General features: G+C 55.5%; 8 protein-coding genes across 8 annotated transcripts; 5 read left to right on the top strand and 3 right to left on the bottom strand.

Moving 5' to 3' along the window:
* Window positions 1-1,660: 1,660 nt before the first annotated feature.
* CMQ_3669 (short chain dehydrogenase reductase) lies at window positions 1,661-2,570 on the bottom strand (the record flags this gene model as incomplete). The annotated part of the gene is made up of 2 exons (XM_014319607.1): window positions 1,661-2,444; window positions 2,533-2,570. The coding sequence occupies 2 exons, from the start codon at window positions 2,568-2,570 to the stop codon at window positions 1,661-1,663; spliced, it is 822 nt and encodes a 273-aa protein (XP_014175082.1).
* A 515-nt stretch (window positions 2,571-3,085) lies between these two features.
* CMQ_4241 (Ras family GTPase) lies at window positions 3,086-4,378 on the top strand (the record flags this gene model as incomplete). The annotated part of the gene is made up of 4 exons (XM_014320179.1): window positions 3,086-3,148; window positions 3,244-3,308; window positions 3,403-3,532; window positions 3,593-4,378. 4 exons carry the CDS (start codon window positions 3,086-3,088, stop codon window positions 4,376-4,378), a joined length of 1,044 nt encoding a protein of 347 aa, XP_014175654.1.
* A 1,618-nt stretch (window positions 4,379-5,996) lies between these two features.
* CMQ_3851 (uncharacterized protein) lies at window positions 5,997-7,020 on the top strand (the record flags this gene model as incomplete). The annotated part of the gene is made up of 3 exons (XM_014319789.1): window positions 5,997-6,307; window positions 6,414-6,538; window positions 6,647-7,020. 3 exons carry the CDS (start codon window positions 5,997-5,999, stop codon window positions 7,018-7,020), a joined length of 810 nt encoding a protein of 269 aa, XP_014175264.1.
* A 672-nt stretch (window positions 7,021-7,692) lies between these two features.
* CMQ_3453 (beta-mannosidase precursor) lies at window positions 7,693-10,363 on the top strand (the record flags this gene model as incomplete). The annotated part of the gene is made up of 2 exons (XM_014319391.1): window positions 7,693-8,208; window positions 8,261-10,363. 2 exons carry the CDS (start codon window positions 7,693-7,695, stop codon window positions 10,361-10,363), a joined length of 2,619 nt encoding a protein of 872 aa, XP_014174866.1.
* Window positions 10,364-10,947: 584 nt separating this feature from the next.
* Window positions 10,948-12,069, top strand: CMQ_4041 (xylitol dehydrogenase; the record flags this gene model as incomplete). Its single annotated transcript, XM_014319979.1, has 1 exon — window positions 10,948-12,069. The coding sequence occupies one exon, from the start codon at window positions 10,948-10,950 to the stop codon at window positions 12,067-12,069; it is 1,122 nt and encodes a 373-aa protein (XP_014175454.1).
* Window positions 12,070-14,932: 2,863 nt separating this feature from the next.
* Window positions 14,933-17,283, top strand: CMQ_3530 (ring finger domain protein; the record flags this gene model as incomplete). The annotated part of the gene is made up of 4 exons (XM_014319468.1): window positions 14,933-14,979; window positions 15,436-15,514; window positions 15,584-17,174; window positions 17,243-17,283. 4 exons carry the CDS (start codon window positions 14,933-14,935, stop codon window positions 17,281-17,283), a joined length of 1,758 nt encoding a protein of 585 aa, XP_014174943.1.
* A 453-nt stretch (window positions 17,284-17,736) lies between these two features.
* Window positions 17,737-19,984, bottom strand: CMQ_3373 (transcriptional regulator; the record flags this gene model as incomplete). Its single annotated transcript, XM_014319311.1, has 2 exons — window positions 17,737-19,421; window positions 19,501-19,984. The coding sequence occupies 2 exons, from the start codon at window positions 19,982-19,984 to the stop codon at window positions 17,737-17,739; spliced, it is 2,169 nt and encodes a 722-aa protein (XP_014174786.1).
* A 526-nt stretch (window positions 19,985-20,510) lies between these two features.
* CMQ_3466 (pantetheine-phosphate adenylyltransferase family protein) lies at window positions 20,511-21,815 on the bottom strand (the record flags this gene model as incomplete). The annotated part of the gene is made up of 1 exon (XM_014319404.1): window positions 20,511-21,815. The coding sequence occupies one exon, from the start codon at window positions 21,813-21,815 to the stop codon at window positions 20,511-20,513; it is 1,305 nt and encodes a 434-aa protein (XP_014174879.1).
* Window positions 21,816-22,221: the final 406 nt, after the last annotated feature.

Raw genomic sequence — 22,221 nt, 5'->3', positions numbered from 1 at the left:
CAGAATTACTATTGCTTCTGAATGGCATATCTTGACAGGCTTTTACCAGGCTTATTATACATACTCAACTTTGATTCAAGGCGGTGCTTTAAAATTTGGTCACTATTAGATGTCAAATTATCCAAAAAGAGGGTGGGACCCCACTGTTATTCATTTTTGTCTTATTTGCAGTTTGTACTCCGTACTCCGTATACTCCATATTATCCGTATAAGCGCTATAAGTCACATCGGCTTAGGACTTATCCTTATAATAGGCCCTTGGCTCTTTACAAGGAAAGAGGGGTTATTTGCCCCTCTTACAAACCTCTAATAAATTAAGCCTACCGCCCGCCTGTTATACCAAAGTAAGGTACGGAGTAGATTTAAACTCTTTACTACAACAAAATGGAAGCTCAAAAAGAAATCTGCCTGAGATTTTATTAGGCAAAGTACCAGGTATATTCTCAAATAAATCTTCTCATCCAAATATCGTAAGTATTTCTAGCAGCTAAATTGAAGCTACAATGTAATCTAATACAGACTTATAGAAGGAGTTGGAAGACAGTCATGGCGACCGAATATTGTCTAATAAAGGGTATTGGTATAAAATTGCCCTTGACGATGGCAGCGAGCTTGGCTTCGGCGAAATCTACCCAGCCGCAGACTATGCGAGTGGAAGGCCGATTCCCAATGGAAGAACCTTAGTCAAAGTTGTACCTGTCGGGCAGGGCATGGTCTTTGCCTACCAAAAGTTTGATGGCGATAGTACTGAGGGCCATAGTTGGCCGGTCGGAGACAAGGGATATTTCCGTTGCCTCCAAGTTACCCCTGAAGGTGGTGAAATGGTAAAGGACATGAGCCTGAATCTGTCCTCAAAGATAGTCAAGCTTTGCTTGTTCGATGACAACGCGAACTACGGAATGGTGGCGGAGCAGTTGTCGGGTAATAGGACTGCGCTGTATGCTTACGACGGACAAGGAGTTATTTGTGGTCTTAGGGTTATACCAGAGGGGCACATCATTGCCCATAAAAGCCTACATGCACTAGCTCTTGACTGTAAGATAGTTCGAGTTGGAAATAGTAGGTTTACAAATACATGGTAAATGCGGTGGCTTCGGGCTTATACTCTTAACTCTCGCTTCTCTTAGCTGTCGTCCTTCAGGCCAAGAGGTGTTCAAAGCTTGAAACTAGATATCTTCCTCTGTAACTGACCTCAAGGTTCTGCAAGGGAGTTGAACACAACTTCTCTTGCTTCCACAGACGCAAACTCCCAGTCGATAAGACCGGTGACACTAGAGTGGTCGTCCACCAGTCTATGATCTATTGTCGTCGTAGTGTCTGAGAGAACTTCTCATGCCGGGCCGATTTATGGTTTGGCCTCTGACATTGCTCGGTGCGGAAGTCCTTGACAGCGACACGGTGATGCACGACTTCCCTGCAAAGTAGCTCACCGCGTTGAGCCACATGATCGTAGTATAACTCCCCCGATAGCAAAACATGTTCTTATGGCATTGTGGACTTCGGGAAAGACAAATTGGATGCTTGTTTTGGCAGGTCGTACAAACTCACGTCACAGATAGCTGTAGACTGTAGCGTCTTGGATGTGAATAGCTATTGGCCTAGCACGACTATGCTATATGTACAAGCTTTATCGAACCACACAAGATGGAAGATATCGAGATCACAGTCGGCTCGGCATGCGGCTCGCACCATCCAACCGGATGACAACGCCATTCAGCATGGTGTTTTCGATGGCCTGCCTCGCGAGAATGGCGAACTCGTTGGGCTTCCCGGGGCGCTTCGGAAACTCCATGCTCTTCAGAAGACTCTCCCGGACCTTGTCGGTCATGACGGACGTCATACTGGTGTCGAACATGCTCGGCGCGATAGTGACGACGCGGATGCCATGCCGGGACAGGTCTCTGGCCATGGGCAGCGTCATGGAGGCCACCGCGCCCTTGGAAGCCGAATACGCAACCTGTCCCATCTGGCCCTCGAAAGCGGCCGCGCTGGCCACCATGATAACCACACCGCGCTCACCGTCCGGGCCATCTGCCGCCCCCACGGGCTTACCATCCTTGCCCTTAGCACCCGCCAGGTACGGGACCACCTGCCGCACCAGGTCGACTGTTCCACGCAGGTTGATGTTGAGCACAAAGTCAAAGCTGTCCAGCGACAGCGGCTCCAGCTTGCGGTCGAGAAGGAGGCCCGGGAAGCCGACCCCTGCTGCCGGCACAACGCCGCCGAGAGGCTTGCCTGTGGCCCCCACCCAGTCAACAATTCCCTCAACGGCTGTGGCGATGCTCGCTGTGTTGGTCACATCTACGGCAAAGAAGTGGGCATTGTCGCCTCCGCCTAACTCCTCGACCGCTGCACGGCCGTCTTCCTCATTGCGATCCAGCAGCGCCACCGCAGCTCCGTGCTGACGGAGGTCTTCGGCAACAGCGCGGCCCAATCCAGAGGCGCTGGAAAAAGAAAAGAGGAAAACAAACTTGTCAGCATTGGGTGGTCTAGAGCAGATGTATAACCGTTGTAAGAGGGAGGCGAGCTCACCCGCCTGAGATGACAAATGTGCGGCCTTCAATTCTCATTGCGTTTGTATATTTATCATAGATTTGGATGAGAAGACTTGGGATCATGAATGAATGTGCTGCATTGCAAGAGCAAGATGCATGAGACAGCGAAGAGGAGAGGTGCGTTGTTGTGGCACAATATTGGGGAAGCCTCGGCATGTACCTGGTCACATGACTGCGAGCTACCTCTCCACGTGACGCGGATAAGGTGACGATAACAGCACACTGAATCGCAAGCACGTTTGTTTCCAAAACATATGGAACGTTTTCTTTCAAGCCCCTCCCCAGCACCGCACAGTCTGCATGTCCGGGCTTTTCGTCTCTGGCTTTTTTGTTGACTGTATCTCGTTTTTATTGTTTTGTTAAAAAAGTATGAGCGATTAAATGCAACACAGATTTGTCCGACCTCCCCGTGAAGTACCGCCGCTGTTATCGCCTTCTCCGACGAATAGAACACGGCAGACGGACGGAGATAGAACAAAAGACGGTGGATATCAGCGACACACACAAGCGAAGCCGAGGCTACGAGCACAATGAATCGGCCACGCGGGTACTCCGGCTCGAGCGATGACAGTTCCGGGACGGCACGCGAGCAGGTGAGATTGAGGCCTGTGCGGGCAGCGGCCTCTGGGATGGGGCGGTGGACAAGACGGAACGCAAAGCGCTGATGCGTGCCCCCCAACATGTGCAGGAGCTCGGCAGCATGTACGACTACCTCGCCAAGATCATATTACTAGGCCCGAGCGGATCCGGAAAGTAAGTGGAACAGAGGGAGGAGAACCGAGTTGGGGGGAAGAGGAGAGCGAGGTGGGGATATGAGAAGAGAAGGATACGGCTGACAAAAGGACAGGTCCTGTCTTCTTCACCGCTTCGTCAAGAACGAATGGCGTGTGCTGTCGTCACAGACCATCGGCGTCGAGTTCTCGAGCAAGATTATCAAGGTTGGCACGGGCGCACGACGAAAGCGGATAAAGCTGCAGGTGCGTATAATCGATTCGATCGAAAACGGGACACACACAGACTGACATGCGTCCTTGCAGCTCTGGGACACAGCCGGCACGGAGCGGTTCCGGTCGGTCTCGCGCTCATACTACCGCGGTGCAGCGGGTGCGATCCTCGTCTACGATGTGACGTCGCACAAGTCATTTGCCGGGCTGCAGCCGTTTCTCAACGATGCGCGGGCGCTGGCGTCGCCGAACTTGACGACGTTGCTGGTGGGCAACAAGCTGGACCTGGCGGCAGACGTGCTGATCGACACGAGCCTGCCGTCGGCGACGCCGTCGACCGCATCGATCCTCTCCTCGTCGCCGGCTACCATAACAGGGGAGAGCTTTGCAGGCAGCAGCAGCAGCGGCCGCGGAACCGGAATGGGAGTCGGAACCGGGACGGCCATTGGCCTGGGGTCGCAGCTCAAGGCCACGGTGGCGCCCGAGGGCCGCGAGGTCAGCGCGGCCGAGGCCAGTCAATGGGCCAGCGGCGTCAGTGTGCCAGTGGCCGTGGAGGTCAGCGCGCTCAATGGCGAGGGCGTCGACGACGTGTTTGGTCGCATGGCGCGCATGATTCTGACCAAGATTGAGCTGGGCGAGATTGACCCGGACGACCCGATGAGCGGCATTCAGTACGGCGATGCAGGCGCCAGCTGGAATGCCGGCGCCAGTGACGGCGGCAGCATCAAGAGCTACATGACGACCGACGACAGCGGCAGCGGCGGCGGTGCGGCGAGACAGCGGCGGCGTGGCGGCACCGGCGGCGGCATGGCGCTGCGCGAGTGGGAAGAAGTGTTTGCGCTGCCGAGCCGACGACGACGGAATGCGTGCGGCTGTTGAGAGAGGCCGGAGGACGGAGGATGGCAGACGCCAGAGATGCCAGTGCAAATCAATAGCTGGTGCACATCCTGCAGACACGAGCAACCTACAGAGAATGGCCGGCGACGGTGGCGGATATTGAGCGTGTTTTTTTTTTTTTTTTTTTTATTGGCTCTTGTTTTTGCCGCTTTTATTTTCGTTGCATTTTTTTTTGCCGCTGCATTTTTTCGCTATTTTCCGCCTCTTCGTCTTTCGCTTTGGTTTTCTTTCCATTTTCCTTTTGCTTTCGTTACCCCTGCATGACGAAGACGTTTCCTTTCCGGCTCTCTTCCCCTTGCGCTAATGTCCATATTCGCCATAGTCGTCTAATTGTATGCGTTGTCCGTTTCCGCCATCAGAGTCTGTTTCTCTCATCTTGAACCACGTCTACGCCTGTATTCGAAATCCCCTGTCTGCAAGCCATTCTTACGACTAGATAATGCATATTATTATACGGAGTACTCCGTACTCTGGCCGTGATATACGAGTGCTCGTATTGTATCCTTGGCTTGGCTCGCCCCATTGGGCTGTCCCGGCTTTCGTTTCCTGTTTTGGCCGCATGTCTATCCTGCTTCACGCCGTCCCGCCTGGCTACTGCAGGAATCAAGGTCAGCTTCGCTTCAGCCTCGCTGCCAGCACATCCAAGCACAGGCGCAGACACGACCGGACCAGTCCCCCGCCTCTCCCTCTCCCCAGCGCGTCCTGGCTCTGATTCGCCCGCTGCAGGTGGATGTATTCACCGTTCCGCTCGGCAATTCCGCGCTGTCTGCGACCTCGATAGGGAAACTGAAGCGTGTTGATCACTGAGTCGCATACCCCCCCGCCTGCTGTCTGGGGGTGATTCCTCATTCTGGTCCGTATTATGGCTCGCCATCCCAAGACCGATGCCGCCCAATCGCAAAACCAACCTGATTTTCTCCTTCATGCCCCCCTCGCATTCTGATCATCTCCCTTTTTCCTTTTGTCCCCTTTCCTTTCCTTTTCTTTCCTGTTTCTGCTTCTGTGTCGTTTTCCTCTGCTGCGTTTGTCGCATTTGCCGCCGTGGATGCCCGTCTTTCCTATGTGATTGCTTTCTGCCGTGGGATGCGACCCCCTAAAGCCCTGTCGTGGCTTTTTGTTCCACTGCTTTTGCTGTTGGCTGTCTTCGGTGAATATACGCCCCTCCCCCCTACCCTACCCTACCTGCCCAACCTGTTCCCTTGGATGCGCTTAAGATCAGACTCGGTTGCACATGCACACCCTCTTACATTCGGCCATACCGTATTTTTTGTGCTTCGGGTGGCTTGGCCCGTAAATTCGGTACGGTTTTGCCTTCACCTTTCGCCGTGTCACTCCTTGCTCTAGGAAACGATGCTCTTCTTCTCGCCGTCTCTCAGCTACTCTCTAATACTTTCCATTCTTCTCTTCATCACCCTTCCTTTTTCTCTCCATCTCCCCAAGTCGCTCTCTCCTCTTCACTCATGTTTCCGTCTACTTCGCCCTCTCAGTCCTGCATCGCTGCTGATCTCGTCTTGCATTTTTTCCCCTGTCTCTTTCGCGACCCCGCAACGAGACGTCCCCAAGGACAACTAAACGCTTTCCATCCTTCGCACGCTGCGGCATGACCCACCAAGACGCACCCGCTAACTTACCAGAAGCGGAAGAAGATACCGCCTCTGCTCCCATGGCGGAGGTGTACAATACTGACCGGTTCGGTGTTCTGTATGCCGAGTCCCGGTATCCGCCCGTAGCCAACCTTGGGCTGGCGGCTTGCTTCCTTTGCACCTTCTTCCAGTACCATGCTATCCCCTTCTCCTTTCTGGGTGGGTGGGCCGTGTATCTACGAGGGGGAGGACGCACGACCACGGATATCGACGTGACTGTCGATAGCGCCATGAACGTGCTGGAGCGAGCGCTGCAGACAGAGCATCGGTATGTTGCACGTCGATAGTATTTTACCACGATCCTGTTCTTTGTGTCCCCGTTCTCCGTGACTCCCACGCGTCTCTGCCGTGCCACCCCTTCTCACACGTCTCAGCGTGTGCATCCCCCAGACACATGGCCAAACCAGCATCCAGATATTCATACACACCGGCGGCGACTGGGATCGACAATGGCCAAACACGAGCACATACACCGTCAGTGCAGACGTCATCATAAGCGGTAAGTGTACGGGGTGCACTCACGTCTGCATGCTGCTGCGCTGTACAGTGAAAACCACCTTCGTTCCCTCTGGCCCTCCGTAAGGACACACCTGTATTAATACGAAAGGCCACCTGGGAACGCCCAATGACCTGCGCTACGGCTACGGAACCGAAGGGATTCTGCCCATTCCTGCCACCCCCCATGGCTCCAATTTTGTACCTGTCCTTTCTCTCTTCTACCAGCTCGCCGCCAAGTTTCAGGCCCACAGCTGGCGCCGTGGCGAGGCCGCCAGCGACTACGAGGACCTCATCTTCCTCATCGGCCAGTACCCCGAAGAGGTCTGGTCTCTGCACGCTCTGTTTGATCGGAACCACCTGAACGTCTTCTGGACCGATGTGGCTGCCACGCACGGTAGCATGCACGAATTCACGAATTATGTCGGCCGTCTGCTAGGACTAGCGGAGGACAGCGAAAATGACGGGAGCACGACATTGCTATAGCCAACCTGTTTTGGCATCTTATGCGGGATCTCATCTGGGCGTTTGGGGCGTAAATACGGCGGTTATGTGCGCTACAAGCGGCAACCCCAGGGTGGCTGGTTCATGTATTCGTTTCGAAGTCGAGGGTTAGCAAAAGGCCACTGAAGACATGGCTAAATATTGTATTGTTTGGATAAAATTTCGCGCACGAGTACTTAATTGATACGAACAGACGATCTGACCGCCGATGCGGAATTAACTCAAACCAAAGCATCCTGTAGCAGCCAACAACCCCGCCACAGAACATAGGCTCCATCTTTTGCTTGTAGAATTAGCCTGACAGGACGTTAATATAACTGATTACATTCGCCACTCTCGTGGCATTGACCGTTCTCATTCTCACAGAAACACTTGGCCACTTTCACTTTTCAACAGCCGAAAAGAGTAAGCTTGCTGACTCAGGCTTCTTGTCTTACATGCCGAGTTGCCCAAAGAGGGGTAGGCCAGGTTGATCAGGAAAGAAAGGACCATAAAATGAGACGACAGGAACAGCAGGCACGACAATAGACGGCCTACTTCGAGAGGAAGCTCAGACTTCCAGCCGAATTTCTTGCCTTTCGGCCTGTCGACCATCAGAATCTGCTCTTCGGCAATCACCGCCTCACTCACGTTGCTATCAAGTCATTGGCCACAATGCCCCGCATCATCGTCCCTATCGACTCGGGATGGTCTTTCAAGGCCGTCGGCGAGGATGACAGCCATCGGCTTCCTGTTAACCAATTTCCGACAAACATCCACCTTGATTTGCTCGCACACAAAAAGATACCGAATCCGTCCGTTGGAAAAAATGAGCTGCTCGTGCAGTGGGTGGGTGAGCGCCAGTGGGTTTACAGAACCACGTTTCTGACCCCTCATACGACAGACAATCCAACAGAGAAAACCGTCCTAGCTTTCGATGGCCTTGATACCTTTGCCACCGTTGTACTAAACGGAAAGACCATATTAGAGAGCGACAACATGTTCTTGCCGCATCGTGTCGATGTCACTGCCGAGATTACATCTGCTGGTGGCAGCAATGAGCTCACCATCACATTTGACAACGCATCACTTCGTGGCTGGAAGCGCATAGATGAGCACCCACACCATAAATGGGGCTGCTGGAATGGGGACAATTCGCGACTCGCCGTGCGGAAAGCCCAATACCATTGGGTAGGTTCTTCGACGCAGAGAGATCCGTGACATGGCATGCTAACCAGACCAGGGGTGGGACTGGGGACCAACCTTGTTGACATGTGGACCGTGGCGACCAATCTACTTGGAAGTTTACGAGTCTCGTATCTCGGACTTGTCCTTTCGTACCGAAGTCGACAAAAGTCTGAAGGTAGCCACGGTCACCACTCAAGCTGAGATCGAGGCGGGACCCAATGTCCCAGAGGCAGTGCGGTTCGATGTCACCCTCGGTGACTCCTTGGTGGCGTCAGAGACCATTTTGGTTGACTCTGCACTAAAAATTGCTTCAGCCAGCTTTAGAATCAACAACCCAGCATTGTGGTATCCGGTGCGATACGGCCAGCAGCCATTGTATACGGTTAAAGCGACACTGCTGGCAAGAACAGATAAGCAGCTGAAGGATGTCGACACAACTACAAAGAAGATCGGTCTCCGACGTGCAGAACTGGTACAACAGCCGCTGCATGGACAAACCGGCACAAGCTTTTTCTTCAGGATCAACAACATCTCAATCTTCTGTGGAGGCAGCAACTGGATCCCTGCGGACAATTTTCTGCCCCGGGTCACGCCCCAGCGCTATCATGACTGGGTTAAGCTCGTGGCTGATGGCAACCAGTTTATGATCCGCGTATGGGGCGGTGGCATCTACGAACAACAGGCGTTTTATGATACTTGCGATGAGCTTGGGGTCCTTGTGTGGCAGGACTTTATGTTCGGCTGTGGAAACTACCCTGCCTGGCCGGCTTTCTGTGATTCGATTCGCCGCGAGGCTGAAGCTAACGTGCGCTTGTTGCGCCACCATCCGAGCATCGTCATCTGGGCTGGCAATAACGAAGACTACCAGTACCAGGAGAGCGAGGGTCTCACATACGACTACGCTAACAAGGACGCCGAGAGCTGGCTGCAAACCGATTTTCCCGCACGATACATTTACGAAAAGATACTCGCAGATGTGTGCGCGGCACTCATCCCGGACACGTATTACCACTTCGGCAGTCCTTGGGGTGGTGGGGTGGATACACATGACCCAACAGTGGGCGACATCCATCAGTGGAACGTGTGGCATGGAACGCAAGAAAAGTACCAGGACTTTGACAAACTGGTTGGACGTTTCGTGTCGGAGTTTGGCATGGAGGCGTTTCCCAGTGTGCGTACAATTGACGCATTTCTGCCACAGGGCCGCAACGACCCAGACCGGTATGCGCAAAGCTCGACCATTGACTTCCATAACAAGGCTGCCGGACACGAGCGGCGTATTGCGCTGTACCTGGTGGAGAACCTGCGGTATGCTCCGGACCCGCTAGAGCAGTTTGTGTACTGCACGCAACTGATGCAAGCGGAGTGCTTGGCTTCGGCATATCGGCTGTGGAAGCGGCAGTGGAAAGGACCGGGCCAGGAGTACTGTGGCGGGGCATTGGTGTGGCAGATCAACGACTGCTGGCCAGTGACCAGCTGGAGCATCTGCGACTACTACCTGCGGCCAAAGCATGCATACTACGCCGTCAAGCGCGAGATGGCGCCGGTCAGCGTGGGCATGGCGCGGCGGGAGCACGTCCACATGGGCGGCCGCCATTCGCGAATTGAGACTAGAAGGGAGACGAAGATAGAGATCTGGGGATCCAACCTGGCGCTCGAAGATCTCACAGTCGACTGCATTATGCGTGCATGGGACGTGGAAACGGGCGAACAGACATACGAGCATGTCGTTGCCCACGGCATCACCTTGCTGAAGAACCGATCGATAGAAATTGCAGAACTGGACGTGCCCGTGAGGAAGGCCGGCGACGAAACACGCACCGTCGTTGCAGCATACCTGGTGACAGCGGGGATGGAAGGAGCAGACGGACGGCAGCTGGCCCGGTATGTCAACTGGCCAGAACCACTGAAGTACCTTCATCTGGCGAGGCCGCAGCAATTGGTGGTAAAACTTGCCGAATGCGGCACTTCCGTCGCTCTTAGTGCGGAAGTGCCGGTCAAGGGACTGGTGGTAGAGGGGCCAGACAAAGAAGCAGACGACGTGGTTTTTGATGACAACCTGGTGGACGTGGTGCCGGGCGAGACCGTGCATATCGGTGTCCACGGGGCCAGGCGGGATATGCTATTCCGTGCGAGATATCTGGGCATGACAGCATGATGTTTTTGGCGGGACAGCGGTCTGGCAGGCTAATTCCGGCTGCTGTCTTGTGTCTGCGTCCTGTGATTGGCGCGGTTAATATGGATAAATTCTACGCTAAACTTACAAGCCACCAGCGATATCTCATGATGGATGCAATGAGCTGTCGGTGCCTGAAAACGTGCGGGCGAAGGGGCAGAAGCTGTGCTGGAATCACCCCGCACTGCCTGCTTGTAGGCAGCTTTATAGTCAATGAGGTGCTGGACACCGCTGGAACGTGGGGTCGGAAAGAAAACCTGCCGCTAATGGAGCTTCCTGATCCCCCATTTCAGGCTGTCTTCTGGCCACTGCTCCACGCGCTAACACGATGTCCGAGAAACGGCGCGTTTCCGTGGAGTCTGGCCGCTGCGAACGACACGTTCCCTTGAGCTCGCGCGAGTACAAATAGATCTTGTCAGTGTGGCCAACGACAAAACTCTGTCCTGTTTTCTATGAACTTCCTCGCACCTCATCCCCGCTCTTTCTCGAATTTCCCCCTCTGCACACCACATCGAAGACGATCGATCTACACTGGCAATGGCTTCTCTGACGGAAGGCAAATCTGTATGCCCGAATTTCTGCTCATCGCTGTTGCTGGTCTGGCCGGGCTCTGCGCTGACTCTCCGCAGAACCTCTCCTTCGTGCTGAAGCGGCAGCACGAGGTGACCTTTGAGGAGCGCCCGGTGCCGACGATCAAGTCGCCCCACGATGTGCTCGTGGGCGTGAACTACACGGGCATCTGCGGCTCCGACATCCACTACGTGGAGCACGGTGCCATCGGGCACTATGTGGTCAAGGAGCCCATGGTGCTGGGCCACGAGTCAGCAGGCACGGTGGTGGCTGTGGGCGACGCAGTCAAGACGCTCAAGGTGGGCGACCGGGTGGCTTTGGAGCCAGGATACCCATGCCGGCACTGCGAGCCATGTCTGAGCGGCCACTACAACCTGTGCCCGGACATGCGGTTTGCGGCAACGCCGCCCATCGACGGCACGCTGACAGGCTTCTGGACCGCGCCGGCCGACTTCTGCTACAAGCTGCCCGAGGTCGTGTCGCTGCAGGAGGGCGCGCTGATCGAGCCGCTGGCCGTGGCCGTGCACATTGTCGGCCGTCAGGGCCGCATCCAACCGGGCCAGTCCGTCGTGGTGATGGGTGCCGGCCCGGTCGGCCTGCTCTGCTGTGCCGTGGCACGGGCCTATGGCGCGACCAAGGTCGTCTCCGTCGACATCGTGCAGTCCAAGCTCGAGTTTGCCCGCAGCTTCGCGGCCACACACACATACGTCAGCCAACGCGTCTCGGCCGAGGAAAACGCCCGGAACATTGTCGAGCTGGCCGACCTGGGCGGCGGTGCCGACGTCGTCATTGACGCCTCAGGTGCCGAGCCCAGCATCCAGGCCAGCCTGCACGTCGTCCGCAACGGCGGTACGTACGTGCAGGGCGGCATGGGTCGCGCCGACATCACCTTCCCCATCATGGCGTTCTGCCTTAAGGAGGTCACCGCACGCGGCAGCTTCCGCTATGGCTCCGGCGACTACAAGCTGGCCATCGAGCTCGTCGCTGCCGGCAAGATCGACGTCAAGAAGCTCATCACGACGACCGTGCCGTTTGACCAGGCCGAGACGGCCTTTAACAAGGTCAAGGAGGGCCAGGTGATCAAGATCCTGATCGCCGGACCCAACGAGAAGCTGTAGGGGAGGACTGCGTATAAAATGTCTAATTGGAGGGCCGGCGATGGATCTGGGGCATTTGCGTTAAATACAACGAAGCAGATGACGTTGAAAATAGAGAAATCGTATCAGGCCGTAGCTCGGGCGCGTCGTTGCTGGAAAACTGGCCCCAAAATCACTCGTATCTTACTGCTAAAGGAATTCACCGGCGGCTAAAAGCACATAGTGGGGCAATCGGCAAGACAGCGCACCACACACGTTACTTTGGTTTTCCGCTCAATGGTAAATGCGTCTCCCTTCGACAAGATCCCTCTTCTGATGTGAATCTGATTTTGAGGGCTCGTGTCTGTATGTAAAGGGCTATATGACGGAGTGCATAAAGGTAAGGAGACCCTTGGTCTTCATCCACATGTCATCGCAATCGTCGAAATTAGTTTCAAGACCGCATGGTGTAAGCGTTCTTGAAGCGACAACTTATATAAAATGGATTATTCTTTCTTCAGGCTTATATTGTGAGTATGCCTACAAAGTCTGAAGAAAGTATAATGCACCCTGAAATGGCTTCACAGCGTATATGGGTTACTTTACACAACTGCGATTTCTTGTCTACAGTACGGCTTTTTTCCATCGCTTCGCTTTGCTTCACGTTCGATTATTGCTATATCTGCAGGCCCATCGTATACAACAAGTCATCGTCAACCAGCACGTCAAAGTTATCAAATTTCGAGAACACTATGGAAACGGCCTGGGCCCACCCTACAATCTCAAGTAGTGTGCCATTGAAATCGATCGTACCGCCCCCAATTAGGTTTGTGTAGTCGGTCGATCCACTCGGACTGATACCTAGAAGTATAACCCGTGTTGAATTTTCCGTCAAACTAAAAACTACTGAAAGCTCCGAGTTAGCTTACCGGCTACCATCTTGCGCGGATGGCGGTGGCAATCAACGAGAACAGAAATTTGAGATAGCCGGCGGATAACTCAATTGTTCACCAAGGGATTCTCAGTCGTTTCTAATTCGTATCTTTTGAATTTTCTCTTCCGATGAAGTATAAGTCTCCGGGGTTGTAAAATGGAAAAGGGGCACGTTCATTCCTACAGCAGTCTTGTTTTATGTTACGTCGTATGGCGAGTGTTAGACAGAACTACGCTGAACTCGAATAGGAAAATAAAAGAAACCAGGGCACTACTTCTAGACCCATATTGGGCGACATCCATGTCCGAGAATCTGTTGAGCGGCTTTGAATGTTTCCGCAAGCCCAATTTGTTTTGCTAAAAGTGCTCACTTTAATGCGGAATATCCTACTCGTATGGTATTTAGCTTTCTGAGACGTTGGGTTTTTTGCAAAAGGCAAGGGTCAGCCTGTCGGGACGGTACGAAAACGTGACTCCTAAATGCAGGGCAACGGCCCTGCCTTACGCAGTGTAATGGTCTACGTCATGGTGGGCGTCTAATTCAGACGTTAACCTGGTTTTGAAGAGGTTTTGAAGACAGTCTTCTACTGTATTTGACTGATTAGTCATGCTTTGCCTTCAGACAAAACCCCGAGATAGCGTTCTGCGGACTAATCTAGCAATGGAGTATTAGGGATTACTACGGAGTACATCTAGACCATTGGAGATCGACTGTCAGTTCCAATGTTGATCAGCGCTCGCATGGTCCTGCCGAGTACGTCGTACTTCCGACGGAGTACGGAATGTTTCCGACAACGAGGCATGCAGAGACCAACCCCCAGGCCCACTTTATTGCTCAATATCGTCTAATCCTTTACCAGCCTTATTCGATGGCTTTTTACGCGGCGTATACATACCATCAAAATCGCCATTCAAAACGCCAGGTTCTCTGGATTAATTCAATTGAATAAGCATCGTCGCGACTAGTGAAAATAATACATCCTGCCCATTAAGTTCTCCTAGGTGACTGGTGCATATACGACGTAGCTCCTTCCCTCGCTGGTCCAAGTGTCGGTACCCGCTGTTAAATCCCTTCTCCGGCTAGGCCTGGTGCCTTAAAGCCAGATCCGCCCTATCTCACAAGCGACGGAGAGAAACGACCATCCAGTTTTCCGAAACCCCCCTGTTCCCCTCTCTCTCACCCCACTTCCCTCGTCACGTCCCCAAGAGCCCTCCGCCATTTGCATGCCTCGTTCTTTCTTTTTTCCTTTCCCCGTCCACCGTTCCCCCGTTGCCCAGAAAAGCCAAGAAAACAGCGTCACAAATTGCGGCCTCTGCCGATGATCCCATCTTCAACCGCCACCCTTTCCTCTCTGAAGGTCTGGGTTACCTAAACCCACTAGAACATGATTGATCATGAGCATGTGTAAGTTCCGTTTCTTGTCCTTATTTTTAGCTGCCCCGTTCTCGTTGGATGATCGCCTCCTGTCTTGGCTTGGTTTCTTGGCCTTTTTTTCCTTGGCGCCCAGAAAGCGTTCCATCGCATCACGGCATCTTTTTTCTGTTCGCGGCAGCCGTCGTTCGATCGACCATTCTGCTTCATACCCGCCTTTTACCCTTGCTGCAGCTTTCTGCTCTCTGGCGACCTGCCTCAAATCCTCCGCGAGGCTTTTGGCCATCCCTGCGTCCAATCCTCTTCCTCCGTCTTTCTCGCCAAGAGCTGCCAAGCCCGCGGCCGAAGGCGATCCATTACTGACGTTGGACAGCTCTTGATGGACTCCAGAATGACGTGTACGTATATGCTTTGCCTATGTTCATCCTTCATCCCCGTCTCGTCGTCTGCTGCTCCTCGCCCTCGACGACTACCATTCTCGCCACCGCTTCCGCCTCGACCGACGACTTTTGCTGCCACTTGTCCGCATCGACATCGCCGCTGTCTGAGCTCTGAATGCATCGGATCTATCAAACGTTGCATTGTGCGCGCTTACAAGCCATGTCCAGCCCTCACTACCGCCCTCCCCTGTCTCCTCACAGACTGAGGTGAGGGAAATTTGCCAATGGGTGGAGGCTACCGATTGCTGTCTCACGTGCACGACTGCTACGTTCTATGCCCTATGGACAGGGGACGTCTACCGGAAACAGCCCTCCTAGGACCAGCAAGCAAACAAGCAGACATTGCGCGCATTGCCGAGCCGCAGTTTTTTGCTCGGAATATCTCGCACGTCTATCGGGTACCTTTCTGTACGATTGGAGCTGTACTCCGTAGCCTCCCCATTCTCTGGAGAAAGGCCAGGTCCACACCTATCCCCACAAGTTCGCGTCGCCAAGCCAGCCAAGCAAAGCTTGGCCAACCCAAGTCTACGGATCCCGCCAAACAGGGCAGGGCGCCCTTCTGTAGCGGCATCAGTCATCTCGACGGGCGCGGGGTTGCACATTGCCGCGATTAATCACCCTATTTTTCACAACTAACTCTTTTCTTACCTTTCTGCCAAGTAGCCTCTTATTTAGCGATCCGGTGTGGTCGGGCAAGGATACCATTCCCAGCACCATCATTCGGAACCTCACCGCTCTTTGGGTCAGTCATCATGACAGCATTGGCTTCGATCACATGTCCGATCCTCGCATCTAACACTGCACACCACAGAAGGACATCGCTTACAACGACGATGTTACCGACAACCTGACCGTCCTCACGTCCAAGTATACAGCAACAGAAAACGGCGTGCTGCAGGGTTTGCTCTACGTGCCAGACCTTGACAGTGATGATCCTTGTGCCGATTATGCCCGGCAGTATGTGCCGGACTCGGCCGTTCGCCAATCTGATCTCCCAGCCACCAACTACAATCTCATCGCCGTCGCGCCTTGGTTTAACAGTAGCTGCACCAAAGCCTACCTTGCGTCTGCACGTGAAGATCCGCTGCGTGCCTTTCTTTTCTACGTGCCGACCGGTGAGCTGGCGAGCACTCCAGACTCTGATTCTGACATCTGGGACTTGGGCGATGGCGGCAGCTGGAAATCAGAGAACCACTACCCCATCTTTGCTGTTTCCGGCTCACTTGGCAGCGAAATGATGTACCAGCTGGGTCTTTACTCGGGCAACATAACCGAGGTGCCCAATGGCGACAACATCAGCAACCTCTACAACCCTGACTCGTCTGACTACATACGGATATGGACTCAGCTAACAGTCACGACGCCTACGGGACTTCCCAATGTTTGGGTTTTCGTGCTCGCGATTGCGGGCGTTGTGTTGGTCGTGGTCATCTTGACGGTCTTCCTCATGCATGCCGTTTGGCGGCGCCGCCGGATCTCACTCAGACGACGCGTCGTGGCGGGCGACGTCAACCTCGAAATTATGAATATCAAGCGCTTGACTGTTCCCGCCTGCCATGTACACAAGTTTCCTCTTTTCACTTACAGCTATGATCCACCACAGTCACCGCCACTACCGAAAGCCGTACCGAGCTCTCCCACCGGTATGACTGCTAGCGCTGCGTCTCCCGCCCTGACTACTTCGCAGCCACTCCCATATCAGTCCTCGACAACTCTAGAGGCGGCGTGCCACCACAATGCCTCCGCGCCTGGCTTGGCCGGTACGAACGATTTTGCCGCTCTCTCCAGCACCCTCGGCGCGGAAAGCCGTGGCGAATGTGGAACTGAGACAAATCGTCACGATCCGACCGCATCGTCCACCAAAGCAACGTTTGTAGCAGCAGCCCCTGTGGTGGGCGACCTGGACTACCAGCCTACGTGCCAGATCTGCCTGGAGAATTTCGAAGACCGGGCCACGATCATCCGCGAGCTTCCGTGTGGGCACATCTTCCACCCAGACTGCATAGATGAGTTTCTCTGTCAGATCAGTTCTCTTTGCCCTCTCTGCAAGGCATCCATGCTGCCAAGAGGCTACTGTCCGATCATCACGAATGCTATGGTGCGTCGAGAGCGCGCCATCAGACGGCTCCGTGAGCGTGTTGACGTGGCTGCCTCGGACGACGAGAGCGCGCACGGTCGCATCCGCAGTTGGGGCTCTTCGGTCAGTAAGCGGCTTCACAGCTCCAAGCCACGGCTTCCGCCGACGTTTAGCGCTTCCATTGAGCTTGCGGCGCAAACAAGTCCTACAGATCCTACAGCACAACGACATGACCGGCGTGCAGTTGTCTCCGAGGCCACTCGCAGGCGAATGCGCCATTTGGCACGGACAGACGCTGATAGAGAAGAGACTGATAGGCCAAGATGTACGTTTCTAAAGAAGAAGCAATGCCGATTCGCCCGAGAAGATGCTGACTGTCCGTCTTCGCCACAGGGAGAATAATAGGACGAAAGGTGTTTCCGGGATTTCTCTGATCTGGCTGATGGTAATTGTCATTGACGAAGCTCATACCCATTTGATTTGCATTTTGTCAGGCTTTTTTATAAGCCATGGAGTCCTGAAGTTTTCTTTTTTTGGCCATTCCTATATCATGGTGTTTACATAATGGAAACGGGGTCTGGGACAGCGGGAGGAAAACGTGCGTCTGTTTGAGCACGTGGCGTAAAGTACGGAGCCACTATTACGCATGGTTTTATGGGCAACACTTGCCTACAACAGGATAGATGGAGCATAAGAGAGCAATAGAGCAACCGATGGTCGCATAAACGTGTGTACTCCGTATATATTACTGGATAAAACGATTCGATAATTCTCATCGGCCAATGCTCGTTTTCCCGCCTGACAACGCCGTCCCGTTTTCCGAATAGCGCCAGCTGCCATACGACGCAAATAGCAAGAGAAAAAAAAGAGTGAGCAGACCAGTGCAGCTACTCCTCGTCGGCCTCTTCGTCCCAAGCCTCCTGTTCCTTCTTGATCAGTCCGGCCATCTCGGCAGGCGGGAAGATGCTGCTGTCAGGCTCGCATTGGCGCGGCACGCGGCGCAGCCGCTCGTCATCAAAGACGGTACCGATGCTCTCCATCCACCGTCGCCTCCGCTCCATCAGCAGCCGGGTCATATCACCAATGCCTGGCCGAGCTGTGCCGGCGCCGTTTGCTCCGCCAGCTGCTCCGCCAGCCCCGCCAGCCCCTCCGGCTCCGGCTCCTCCGGCACCCGGCCGCTTGCCCTTTTTCGATTTGCCCATCGTCCGGGTCCGCTTCAAGTAGGCCGCCTGCACCTGGCCGTCGAGGTCTTCCAGGATGGTCTGGTACTCCTGGTACGCCATCCGCTCCTTGACTAGCTCGGCCAGCCGCGCTTTGCGGGCGCCGTTCATCAACATCTGCTCGCGCAGCTTCGACTGCAGCAACCGCAGCCGTGCGGCCACCTCGTCATCGTAGTGGCCGTCGTAGTCGGCCGTCAGTGATGGGTCGATAGCCGCGTTCCCGCCTCCACCATTTGCTGAACCGTTCCCGTTGCCGCCGCCGGATCCGTGGCCATTGGCCCCGTTGCTGCCATTGCTATTTCCGTTGCCGCTTCCGTTGCCGTTGCCGTTGCTGTTGCCGCCATTGCCGTTGCTGTTGCCACCGCCGCTGCTGTTATTGATGCCGCCCATACCATTGCCTGTGCTATTGACCACGGACGATCCGTGGGCCGAGTCGGGAAACGGCAGGAAGCCAATATGCCGCAGCTCCTGTTTGATCCGTTCGTCAACCTGCGTGTAGTCCAGCTTCGGATGGGTGGCCTTCTTCCACGTCTCGGACGCGGATTCGGGCATCAGTGTTGCCACCGGCAGCACCCGCTCGCCGTCGCCGTTCTGTGACTCGCCTGCGGGGCCGTCGGTGCCATTTACGCTCGTGTCACCGAGACCGCTCATCGACACGTCCACGCTGCCGTTCACGCTGTCGCTGCCAGTCGGTACTGGCGGGGCCCGGTGTTCGGGTCGCATGGCCTGCAGCAGGCGGGCCAGCAGCGGTCCGACGGACAGCCTGTCGGTCTCGGCCACCTCGTCCGTCATGGAGTCGATGTTGCCACGCGGTTGGTTTGGTGGCAGCCGCTTGTCGTGCCCCGAGACCGGCGGTGACGAGTCGACGGCCATGGCGCCGTCCTCATCCGCCCAGATGTCGCTGTAGTGCTTCTTGCCCCGCTTGGGAATGTGAAAGGGCGTGACGTGGTCACCGCGTTCGCGCAGAAACGCCAGGTCCTCTTCGGTAAAGGGCCGGAAGTATGGTTCGATGTAGCTGGAAAAGGTGGAAAAATTGATCTGGTTGGATGGTTTGGCATTGCTAAAGTCTTTGTCTGGAGGGTCGCCTGCGACCAGATCTGCAAGGTCTGACTTGGGGTATACGGCCACCGAGTAGATCTCTTTGATCTCGTCTTCTGACATGCCGCTCTTTACTGCGCGAACCTCGTACACGGTCGGGTCGGGAAACGTGGACGGGTCCTCGCCAAAGGTCTGGTTCTGTGGCACCGGGCGCTGCGGTGGTGCGCCGTCGTCGGACGACTCGGACTCGGACGGGCTGTCATCGGCGGCTACAATCTTTGTCTTCTCGTCCACCTCCATCGCGCTGGGTGTTGCTGCGGCTCGAGGCAGCGTCAGTATGGGACAGCAAGGTAGAGTAGGTATGATGTGTAGATGCTGACAACAGACACATACCGGTGACAACTTCTTGCGCGGCCGTGCCCTCCGGCGCCTTACGCTTCTTTTTGTTGGCCCGCCGCTGGTGGTCTTCGTCGTTTGCCTCGCGCTGCACCCGCTCCTCCTCGCGGCTGCGTTCGGCAGCCAAGTCGTCCATGCGCGTGCGGCGGTTATGCGACAACAACCGCATGCCGCGGTCGTAGCTGCTGCCTCGTTCGTCCGAGATTGCCTGTAGCTTCTTCAGCCGTGTGACAATGCCGTCTATGGATTTGTAGTCAGGGATGCTCGAGCCGGCACCGGTGCCCGAGTCCACGAGGTCGTCGTAGGAGAGGTTGCGGAACACGTCGAACCGCAGCTGAATGTACTCGAGGTCTTGTGCCTGAATTTCCGGAAGACTGGCCGTCACAGTTGGCGGTGCCACGCTCGACGGCGTCGTATTCCGTGAGCGCTGACGCGCCAAGGGGCCGTTGGCCTTTTTACCGTGGCCTTGCGGTGCGGGCATTTCGAAGGGCCGATGAAGGGTGGAGGAGAAGGAAAGAGGAGCAGGAGAGCGAAGGAAGGACTTGGGAGGAATTCGAGCGAGGAGAATTGGAGGATAGGTAGGACGGAAGGAAGAGAAGTGACGATGGTTGAGGGGAGAGCTTCACCTGTGGGTGAAAAGGCTGTGTTGACGATGGTGTCGAGATTCGCAAAAAGACCGAATAGAGTGCCCAATCACGTACACACGCACACGCCTGTGTGCGGGATCAAAAGCTATTCGTTGCGTAGCAGAGACATCTAAAAACATGCAGCTCGTCCTGAAGATGATATACGTAGTCGGAAGCTGGGTCACGATGGGATGGCGTCGGAGCTGCCTATTGTTGCGCACAGCCGAGTTGATGATGCCAGAGGTGCCCGCTTCCCCAGCCGCTTGCGCCAGGCACGGGGCAGGTGCCGATTTAGATTATGTAAGCATTAGTACTCTGTACGTCACGTGTGCTAGATAGCGTCGCACGAATTGGGCTTTCATTCTGGGAATAACGCTTTTGCTACGATGTGGAGGCCTGTTTTCCCTCCTCAGTTAATTTTGCCTTTGCAGCCGCCTCAGCCTTGACCCTGCGAATCTCTGTGCTACTAATTTTTGCTTCAAAGCTGGCGGTCGTGGCAGTGGCGTCTTCTGCGGCCATGTCGGTGGCGACCTCGTCAGCGGTGAGGACGTCGACCTCAAAGACGTCAACCAGCTGCCAGCCGAGCTTGGCACGCTCCTGGTTGACGGCGCGGCCGCCGGAGCGGGTCTCGCCCGAGACGACGAGACAGCCGATGTCGGGACGGCGGGTGGTGGGACCGTACGCGTCGTCGATGCGGACGCACTGCACGGTGATGGAGCCATTGCGAAAAGAAGCACGAAAGTCGCCAGCGGTGTGCTCGTCGATGTCGGGCCCAATCTTCTCCTCCCATCCGTCGCGGGCGAGCTCGAGGAGGGAGGCGAGAAAGTAGATGACGTTGCGGGCACGCTCGTCCCAGGGCTGGACGTATGCGGCATAGCGCTTGTTGCGCAGCATATCGTCGCCGGTGATGCCGATGACGTACTCGCAGGCCGGGCCAGACAGCGGCGTAGGCACGCGGAGGAGCAGCGCGCCGGCCGTCAGCAGCAGCTTGTGGCCCGGGTGCAGGTGATCAAAGGTGCCGCCGAGACAGACGCACGCATGGCTCGGCGTCGGCAGATGCATGATGCGCGAGGCTGGCGTGGACGTGCCAGAAGCAGTCGCAGATGGACCCAGGTGCATCGTCAGGCCGCCGGCCACGGCCACGAGCTGGTCGTCGGCAATGCGCTGCACCGTCTGCGCAAACTTGACGTACAGGTTGTTGAGGTGCAGGCCGGCCTCGCTCTGGACGTGGAAGATGTCGTTCCAGGGGTGGTAGGCAGCCGCAAACGATGGCAGGTCGACCACGATCGTGTTGTTCGGCTCGATGATCGGCAAAAAATCGGGAAAGGCCCGGCTGCGGTCGTGGTCCAGCAGGACGACGCGGACGTCCACCGAGCCCGGCCCGCCGTCCATGTCGGTCGCAATGTCCATCTTGGCGCACAGCACCGCGATGATCGTGTAGAGGCCCGCCAGCAGCGCCGACATGTCGGGCCACACCAGCTCCTTTGTCTCCTGCGACGGACCATCCAGCCAGGACGCCGCCACGGCCACGATCAGCGTGGCCGCCTTGTCTGTGCGCTTTGTCCGGGCCAGCGCCATCTCCAGCGGCGGTCGGTATGCGGCACTCAGCGACGCCCGGCTGGCTGGCTCCGGGGGCCCCGGCAGCAGCAGCAGCGAGGGCAGGTGGTCTCGTTTTTCGCCAATCATGGTCGCCGAGACTCTGTCATATATGCACCTTCTAGCTTTAGCGGATCAGGCTAGCACACACAGTCTCGTGGCCCATGCGTTATTGGTGACAGAAGCTTGTTCTGCTCGCCTCGGAAAGATTTGCTGTCTTGTTGAGGCAGTTCTGGTAAGCAGACAACGTGAGTAATCTGCAGGGAACGATCACGTGTTGCCAATGTCACGTGGCGTGAACCAACGTGTATCGGCAACTCTGCTTGGTCGCCTACAGCGCCATGTATTGAGAAACATGAAAGCGATGCTGTCTCTTTCTGCATGTGCCCGAAACCAGCGACCCCATTGGCGAGAACGCGAAAGGTGGGGCGGGCGATCGCACTGGATCGTAGCACGCAGGCACGACTCAGAGCCACGCTCCTGCCTGCCAGAGCGC

The sequence above is a fragment of the Grosmannia clavigera genome, assembly GCF_000143105.1.
Source record: "Grosmannia clavigera kw1407 unplaced genomic scaffold GCSC_113, whole genome shotgun sequence".
Classification (NCBI taxonomy): Eukaryota; Fungi; Ascomycota; class Sordariomycetes; order Ophiostomatales; family Ophiostomataceae; genus Leptographium; species Leptographium clavigerum.
Note: the sequence above shows the minus strand (reverse complement) of the source record. Positions and strands in the feature narration are given on the sequence as shown.